Here is a 10021-nt window from a genome sequence, read left to right as displayed (position 1 = left end):
CCTAAGAGTGAAGAAATCAGTATTAGGGGGAAAATAGAAGTCTGATGTTCACAATTCACTGTACAATGGCCCAATTAAGGTAAGTAATTAGGAGGGAAAAAAATTTCTCTTTGTAGTATTGTCTTCACTTTACTGGGCCCTTGTAACTCACCAGAAACATTTGAAATAACCTTCCAAAATACAAGAAATTGTATAAATCAATTTCAGAGATCTCTCACCAACCCTTCCCCCTTACCTATCAACAATCTGGCAGCAGCAGGTCTTTTTGCCCTCTCCATTGAAAGGGAGAAGAAGCCAAAAGGTGTTCAAAGTCTCTTTATAGAGTGCAAATAAATGGAGCTCCTGGCTAGGTTTCTCTTCCTCCTCTTTCAGCTGCTGCTAGGAAGTTTGGGAGCTCCATAAAACTCCCCACAGCTGGGCACCAGCTCCTTCTACTGCTCCCATTTCACATCCATCTACTTAGCTAAGATACTTTTATGGCCACCGTTATTGTAATATCTGACTGCCTCACAATCTTTAATTAATTTAACTTCACAACACCCTTTGGGAGGTAAGGAAGTGCTGTTATCCCCATTTTACAGAAGGAGAACTGAGGCACAGAGAGACTAAGTGACTTGTCAAAGATCACACAAAGTCTGTGGCAGAGTAGAGCATTGAACCTAGGTCTCTAGGGTCCCAAGATAATGCACTAAGTTCTGGACTATCTCATTTTCTTGTACTACTTCGTGCAGGCCCTCACATGACCAGCCAAGAAGGAGGGGGAAGCCTACTGGCAAGGTGTTCCCACAAGCCATTTAGAGGATAATAAGCAGAGGAAGGGGAATTGTGCTTCCGACTCTTACAGATCAACGTTAGTTAGAAAGTTCAAATACTTACCTTCCAGTAATTGTAGTTTGTAATTTTATAGTCAACATGGATCTCGCTTTAGATACGCATGTGTCTCATGCACATGAGAATAGAGTTTTTTGAATAGCAATGTCCATCATGGCCCTATATACACCCTTTGCCTTCCTGTACTCCCACATGAAGGCATACAGGACAGGAAAGTTGTGACCCTCCTTCATTCACCTCACAATTCCAAGTCTGTGTATCTGAGAACTCTGAAAAATTTGTGATGAAATGCAGGATATGTGGGATCCACCTAGCTACAACTTCTCAAAGAACTACAGTAACTCTAGGGTCAGTAAACTTGCTTTTTTCTTTGAGTATATGTCAGTGTGGATTCTACTGTAGGTGACTGGGAGAAGTATCTTCTCCAGATTGTGGGAGTGAAGAATCATGGGTGTATCAGTCAAACAAGGATTGAAGTACAGCTCTTCCAAACTTGGCATCTGCCCTGGCAATCATGTCAAGTGCACAGTGCTTCCACTAAGGTCAGTGGGTTGCTCTACAAGTCTGTCTTACAGATCTACCCCTCTGGAACTGTTTTACAGATCTCAGAGATCAGTATATTTCTGAAGCAGGCCAAAGACACTGATTGGGCTCTGAAGGAGCATGCCTTTATGTTCAGAGGGAGAGGCTTGCTAACCAACTGATAATAGTCAGAAATACACTGAGTAATCCATGTTAAGATTCTCAGAGAAGAGATGGCTTGGGCTTTTGATTTGCTGGATAGGACCACAAAGATTCTGACAGGTTTGATCCTGTTTATTTAATAAAGCTGGACCCTAGACAGAGTATAAAGGATGGATAAGGCTGCCCACACTTTGCCAACTTTGCACTGATGTGATGGCTACAAGAAAGACCAACTTGATGGTGAGATGGTACAAATGAGTATTTTTGTTAAATATTCAAATGAGAAAAGGTCCACAAGTTGTAAGAGAACCACATTAAGCTTCCAAATGGGAGCAGGGTCACTAACTGGAAGGCAGGTAGGGAGAAGGTTCTTGAGGGATCTCAATACCATAGGATGTGAAAAGACCAAGTGTGTCTGTATCTGAGTGCAGCAAGCTAATATTGCTACAAGATGGACTTTGAGGGAGCTACAGGCTAGTCCTGCTTTCTTCAGGAGGAGTATTTAGTCCAGAATCCTTGATCTTAGGGCCTCGACTGCCCACTATTTTGAGCTGCCCATAAGGGAAATCTTTTCCAAATCAAGGAATAAATCTTCCTATTAGAGAGTTTCTGACTCTGTAAAAGGATTACTGGGTTTGCAGGAAGCAGTCTGTCTTTCAAACACCAACATCCAGACCATCAGATGCAGCAACTGGCTCTATGATAGCATGTCCAACCCCAGGGGAAGATGTGCATGTGTGTACAGTGGGAGATGGCTGGCTGGACATCAGATGGCCAAAACTGCCTTGGCCAGTAGGGGATATCATGTTGAATGTAGCTTTGTTTTGTCTAATCTTGGATATGATCCAAAGGATCAGTGCAAAACACACACAAAACTCCCTGAAACCAACAAAGTAGAAAGGTGTCCAGAAGGAAGCTGGGGTTTGTACATCCCTTGGAGCAAAAGTCCTTGTACTTGGCAATGTCTGCCATGACAAATATGAGAATACCACACTGGTGAAATATTGGGTCTAGGATGGATTTCCACAGTGACCACTTATAGTTGGTTACTGTCTTCCTGCTTAGAAGTCTGCCAGGTAGCTCCCAACCCCTAGTAGGCATACAGCTATCAGAGTCACTTGATGCTGATGGTACCATTCTCAGGATGCAACCACCTCTACACAGAGTGGAGATAACCTCTTAGACCCTGTCTACACTTACCTCCGGGATTCAGCAGCAGTCGACGGGAGTTATGCAAGCTATGCAAAAAACTTGCATAACTCCCATCGACTTTTGGGCTCCTCTTCTGCACGCCAGCTTCACTGCATTGTGCCGACAGGAACTGCATCAGCTACATGCAGCTCTATGCCACTTGCGAAGGTGATTTTAATAAGTCGATTTCTGGATCAACTGAGCAGGTCTTCACTGACCGCTCAGTTGATTCAGAGCAATCATTCTGATGGCGGCAACTTTGCCGCCGGCAGTGTAGCCGTAGCCCTAATCTTCAAAGTATCCATGACCTGCACTCAGCTCCTGAAAGGTCTTGAAGTTGTCAAGTGCCTGCAGTGGCACCAAAGTTACTGTCTTGTCCCAGGATGATGAAAGGCCCTTAGAAAGTGAAAGGGGTCATTTGGCCTCCTGCTGTCATTTCTCTCTGTAATCCAGTGACTGGGATCTTGCTAGCGAAGCTGCAGGAGAGAGGCACCTCCTCCTCTTCTGCCAAGGCAGTAACTAACTCCTACAAGCCTGAGAAGGTGGGTCCCAAAAGCCCCAGTAGTGTTCTGTATATGCACAGAGAGGTAGCTGGTTTCTGGCTTTACCAGTGCCATCCTAGTGTGCCAGCAATTGGGGTCTTTAGAAACTAGAGGATCTCTACATAGTGGTACTGCTCATAGATCTCAGCAGTAAATCATCTTTGCTGGATGCCAGAGAAAAGGCATGGTGATAGGGATGGTGAGGAATACACTTCTTCCAAAAAGTGGTATCTGTTCTGAGGACTGTCAGTGCACGTGTCTCTCAATACTAAGCGTGGCTCGGGTGTGCTCTGAAACTGTATTATCAGTGCTAAAATTAATACCATTGGGGGTATGACTAGTACCAGAGTCGTACTGGTAGAATCTGCAGCACCCGCGACAGCTCCTTTCTGTGCATCTTCAATGCTAGATGTGACTTGCCTTCTGACATCTTCCTGTGTCCCTCTACATGAAAGAGCACAGAGCTCCTTCCCCACCATTTAAAGTGGCCTCCTTCAGCACCATTTCAACCTCTGAGGTGTCAACTTCAATGCTGGGCCTGTAGATGGCTTTGGTGCCGGTCATGGTACTAATGCTGATGTTGATGCCAGGTCTGGCTTTGGCACCACTTTCTCTACTGAGTTCTTCAGCACCACTTGCCTGCCTGTTAGTTGTGGCCTTGATCGTTAAAAGGATCTTTGAATTCAGCTCTTCTGTATTTGATAGCATTTTCATAAATTGTTCCGGAAGATGGAGCTTCAGTGTTGCATCCCTTGATTTGTGGGTTCTTTCCAAGAAGGAGAAGCAGACTGAACACCTACTTAGAATGCAATTCTCTGCCAAGCAGAACAACATCTCTGCAGGGCCAATGTTTCAGAGAAATTAGATAGGCACAGGATGGACATGGCTCGAAGATTGTGGGGTTTGAGTCCACGATTCTAAGTTCCTGTTCAATGGGGGTTGTGGAGTGTGTGTTCACACACGCAGGTGGGGGAAGAGGCTGCAGGCAGCTTTCTATTTGACAAGCACTAGAAACAAACTAGGGTAATAACATAAAGAATGAAGATGGTTCTAAAGAATCTCAGAAGATTTGAAGGGAGGTTTTTTATATGTTTAGCAGGAGCTAAAGTCTAGCAGGTTGAACACAACCTAGGTTCCATCTTGTTGTTTACAGGGAACTCAAGGAGGGTCTCAGACATCTCAGCTTTTATACACTCATACAGGAACATGAGGAGCTACAGAGTGCATGTGCGACCCTTATGGACACGGACATTCAGAAAAATCCAGTCCAACATGCATGAGGCTCATGCACACTATAGCAGGATCCATACTGACACATACTTGAAAAATGAATGCTACACACTGTTAGAAAGCTTGGGACCTTTGCTTTCCAGTGTATTAATTTCTAACCCTATTTATTCATAATGTGTTTGACCTGAACAGTCATTGTCTTCTAAGACCAGCAGTACTTTTTTGGCATTGGTCCAGTACATAGTAAATTGCAGACCTCAGTACACTGTAATTTTTTAATACAAGACATTTAAATGCAATGAATAATGGTATTTATTGCACAGTACAGTAACATTTTGCACTCTATCTAAACTTCTGGTTTAGAAGTGATATTACTAAATCCTATTTGAGAATCTATCCTGAGTTACACAAGTGACTGTCTAAATCAAGTAGTTACATCTTGCTTTCCTCTACATCTTTCTGAATTAAAATTCGAGCTGTTCTAAAGTGCTTGCAACTCCTGTACATTTTGTTTTACCCTACAGCAATCCTTAACAAAACTTGAAAGACAAAACAAGACTACAGGGAAATATGAAAGCTAATTTACTGGACGTAGGTAACTGGATGGCTCAAAACCCACAAACTATAAAAGTTTCTCCCCCAAATATATTTCTAGCTTAAAGGTATTTGGCAAGATTTACAATGATTTATCAAACTGGTTTGAGAAGAAAAACAAGAGATTGAAAAGTGAAATAGGTTTACTGTAATCAGAAAAATAAACTAGATATTTGACCATCTGCTACAGAATATAGAGAAGAGAACAGAAGCTTTACCTTCCATCTGTTTCCACATTCATTACAGACAACGAATGTTGTCATAGGTTCATCAGCACTGCGGGTTTGAACCTATAGTAAAGGGATGGGGGGAAGAAAGGGAAACAAAAGAAAGAAATGTTATCACCATGATTCTGTTCAATTTATTTCACTTCTGTTCAAAGTAAGATTCTTAGTCTTTATGCTAAAGTAAAATCTTTATAGCCTAAAAAAATTATTGCAAGATCTATCCAAATCTGTGATTTGAACAGTTACCATATTTGAAATCCATTGTATAAGACAAGTTATAGTTCAGCATAAGTGTCTTTACAAAGTTTAAGAATGCAGATTCTTAGCCCCCACAACCCACTCCAACCCACAAAACAATTACATCATCACATGTGAAATTAAACTAGATAAATTAAAATTTAAGTACTGAATCAACTGTGAACACAAGAGAGAACAAATAAAAAAGCTAACAAATTGGAATTACCAGATTTTTAACAAAATAATCAGGACTATTTCATTTTGCACAAAAAAAGTAGTAAAACTTTCGTGTCAACACATCAATAGGGAACTCCCACTGTTTGGCTGATTTAAGTACTGAAAGCAGCCATTTCAATAATGAAGATCAACATAGAACTGTGCATATATTTTCAGTTTTGTTTTTTGTGGAAGTAGCAATTGTACATTCTGCATAGATTTACATAAATATAACTATGATGAAGTGGCCTAGAAGAATCAAAATTGAAATGGATTTTTACTGAAAGTGTTTACATCAAAACATTTTAGATACTAGAAGCATAAACTTAATAAATTAAGCAGCAGAGCATGGCTTTGAACAGTACCAAAATCAAAATGGATTTGATTTTGCAAGCTTTTTTGCACACAACTCCCAATTAAATTAGTGGGAGTTACATGAACAGAAGGCTTGTAAATCAGGCCCTATGTTAATAAAACCTTAATTAATGTTAATATTCAGAGGTCTTCTACATATAACATTTACTATCATCACTCAAATACATAGATAAAACTAGTATTTCTATATGCTTGAACTATCAGTTTATCTCCTGAACATCACAATTTTACAAATATCTAAAAATATATTTTTAGAAACCCAGAAAACCAGTATTGCTGAAATGGGGGGGGGGGGGGGGGGGGGGGGGGGGGGGACACACTTGTCAATGTTAAGGAACTTCTAATGCATCCCTGGAGACAGTTTAACTTGTATTAGGTTAACTGCTGATTTCTAGGGAGACTACTTCTAGTTACAGCTAATGAAGGACATAGGAAAGAGTAGCAAAGTAATAAGATGAGTATTTTCTCCAAAGAAGCAGATTAAAATCTATGACATACCAACAGAAATAAGCATATTCATAAAAATTCACTATTCATAACTGGCAACAAAAAGCCTCTTTTTATAATCAATGTTTAACTGCTATTTCTTTAAGAGTAGAATATTAATTTGCTTTAGGATAACTTGAACCAAGAAACATTTAAGTGCACCTAAAGTACTGGTATATTATAAAAGCCATAATTTCCTTCAGCTGTCAAGTTACAAGGTGCTGAAATAAAAATTATTAAAAAAACCTAGCAGTATATTTTCTTAAAATGGAGATTCAGCCTTGACAAGACAAAAAGGGGAATAAAAAGAATGATTATGTACCTGTGTGTAAGTGCAATTCTTCTTTTTACATTTGCCACATGTAAACAAGTCAGTCTGGGTGCCTCCTGTCTTAGCCATCTGGTGCTCTCTGATAGCTTCTTTGGTCAGATTTTTGCGCATCTCTTTCAGCTCATCACTTGCCATCTCCTGTTATGGACAAACAGACTGTCTACCATAGCATTCTCAATTTGCTATTGGATCTTATCTTCTTACAGCTTTGATACACTATTGCTCATATGACCATGGTATATAGCAGCCTAAGAAATTGTATTTTAAAAAATGTATATAACTGTTTTGAAGATACAAATTTGTTTTTAAATCCATGAATACCTATCTTATTGAGCAGCAAAATCTTTCTAGGAATCTTGGATATTTTATCTTGGCTAAATTCAAACAGATAAGCTTCAACTTTAGCTATCATAAATTCCACTAAGTTTTGTCAAAGATGCTACCTAAAGTTAAAACATTTCTTCACTCCTCTATACTGCTGGTTAAATGGCAGAAGTTACATAACCACCAAACTTGCAAAATTTGTGCTGAGAAATTTATGCTCAGTTTCTTTAAAAATATTCTACTCCGGATACCAGTTAATTGTTTTCACTTCAGTTTACTTGGTCAGCTGGGTGCTCCATGCTCCAGGTAAGGGGAATCCTAATTTGTCCACTGTTCCAGTATCTGCATAGGAGTTAGCAGTTCAATTATCTTCTCTCCAACAGTTCTCTTTACAGATTTTTAGCTATTTAACTCAAAATCTTTTTAGTCCAAAATGAATTTAAAATCCAAATAACGATTGACCCTGAAGTATTACTTTCATATAAATGTAGTGATCAGAACAAAACAGAATCCCAAAGAATCAAGATGCTATTTGAGCTTCATTATACACATATAGCGAGTGGTCTGCCACCCTCAGTTTGCTTGTGCATATGCCCACAAAGCTCACCGTTACTGATAACCTGTAAGAATAGCTTAGCTTCTGATCTAGTTGCAATCTTTTTTTTTCCTTTGCCTGTTTGACCTCAACAAGAATTCAAAAATGCCAAACACAATTACAAAGTAGGTCTAAACTCTTAATTGTTTTTGTTTTTATCATAACCTCTAATTTTATGTAATCAAGTTTATTGCTGCTGCCTCTTTAGAAACTACACAAAGGCACTGACCCTGGGAAATTTTATTTCATGTTTCTTGGGCACAAGACCCATATTCTCCTCTCCAATTATTTCCATATTGGCTTCCTAAATCCACTCTGAATAACCATCATTTTTTTCTGAAACCCTGTGCTATGTAACACAAACATTTTAAGTCACAATAAATTGTTGCATGAACTTCTATGGTCAATTCCCTGAACCTTATTCAAAATGACACAAAATAGGGCCTCTGAGTAGGATTGATTAAGCTACTGCACTTAGCAGATATTAGACTGGACAGGGGTATACTTTTCATTTTCTGTTTGCAGACAAATTTCCAATGCAAGTTTCCCTTTTTAAGCCTGTCTGGAGCAAAATTTAACTTTGGGAAGTTAACCAGGGGGGTCTTGTCCTTTCTATTAACAATTCTGCAGTAAATTCCACTTTTACCAAGTTTTAACTTTCTGCCTTGGGTTGGTAAGCCATCCCAATTCATTTGTCTAATAAGATTTTTAGTGTTTTGTCAAATACAGAGACACGTATGAATTTAATACATTTTAAAACTTTCCCTAAATATTGTGCCAGTGACATTTTAGTTGTCTGTGCCTCCTATGTTCCTTCTTTGTAATAAAAAACAGAGCATATCTAGTCAAGTTTCTTTCAAAGACATGTTTTAAAACAATATTTAAAAAAACCAAATATTTATTGTTATGGTTTAAATATAGTTTGTTTTTCTTTAATATTAGAATCTCATTTTATTATCTTAAGGTCAATTTGCCTAACCTACTCTTTCCCTCTTATTTTGTCTTTTTGTTAAAAAAACAAATATACTTGTGTTCTGCAAAGTGGCTTTTTTTTTTAAAAAGATAATTTTAAAATTTGTGGTTAGTTACTAAAAGTACGTCTAAAGGAGCTCTCTGCTACAGAAAGAGGAGACTGACCTGTAAAAAAAATCAGAACGATACACCTACCTTAGAAGTAGTCAAAATGCTTAAGCTAGCACTTACCAAATACAAAGGTAATGCTGTTTAATGCTGCTGCTGATACAATATACCCAAAGAGGGGCACAACTGGGCAGCCTGGGATCACTAGCAGAAGTCCACCTCCCCTTACTTGAAGGCTCGTGCTGGTACAGGCTGCATGTTTTTTTAAATGCAATATATTCTATTTCTAAGCATTCTCCCTGAAGCACTCTCAGAGACATTCTACCTGCCTCTCGCCAGCATCACACTTTATGGAACTACACCACTATCTCTGTGAGTTTGCAAGCCATTATACCACAACCCACAATTGAGACCTAAGTGCCTATGCTTATGAGAGTGTGCAGATACAAAGTATAAGAAAGCTAACAAATTAAAATTAACCACTAACCACCAACGAAAATTAAGTCAAACAGATTAATGAAAGTTTCAAGAATGAATACTAACTTACCTCTGCTGTCATTTTGGCAAACCTGTCAGGAGGTATGTTCCCACATAATACATTTTTTCTTAGATTAGGGTTCTTTGTGTCCTTGAGATTTGCTATCCTACTTCGGACCCTATTTTTATATTTCATGTCAGTGTTTTTCAATTCTTGATATATAGGTGCTTAGGACTTAAGGAACACATTTATCAACAAATAATATGCAGAATAAAATATATTGTTTCACTGCTTCATAAATATTTGCCCAAGGTGTGTCTTTTACACAGGTTTGGCAGGATTCAATTTTTTAATCTGTAAACGTCAATTTTATCATACACATGCAGCTAAATGAAAAAATATCTCCATCAATAATAATCAAAATTTACAGATCAGCACAGTGAGAAAAATGCTGCCTGAGAATTTATTAGCGTTTTAATAAAGGATGTTTACTTCATATATTTTGACATCTGAGGTTGACTATTTATGTTTGAATGGTTATAAAACTAACTTTTTGAATCTCAATGTCTACTGTCATTAAACAATTGTTTCTCACAACTG

General features: G+C 38.6%; 1 protein-coding gene across 1 annotated transcript in view; it reads right to left on the bottom strand.

Moving 5' to 3' along the window:
• LOC137156760 (acyl-protein thioesterase 1) overlaps positions 1–10021 on the bottom strand; it is a 112821-nt gene that overhangs the window by 6430 nt on the left and 96370 nt on the right. The window contains exons 14-16 of the mRNA XM_067553780.1: positions 9491–9645; positions 6936–7082; positions 5291–5362 (exon numbers count right to left, since the gene is read on the bottom strand). Coding sequence (XP_067409881.1) covers positions 5291–5362; positions 6936–7082; positions 9491–9645 — 374 coding nt within the window. The remainder of the gene's footprint in view (positions 1–5290; positions 5363–6935; positions 7083–9490; positions 9646–10021) is intronic.

Source organism: Emydura macquarii, unplaced genomic scaffold (assembly GCF_026122565.2).
Source record: "Emydura macquarii macquarii isolate MOO-44397 ecotype Brisbane River unplaced genomic scaffold, CSIRO-AGI_Emac_v2 contig_1477, whole genome shotgun sequence".
NCBI classification, from domain to species: domain Eukaryota; kingdom Metazoa; phylum Chordata; order Testudines; family Chelidae; genus Emydura; species Emydura macquarii.
Note: the sequence above shows the minus strand (reverse complement) of the source record. Positions and strands in the feature narration are given on the sequence as shown.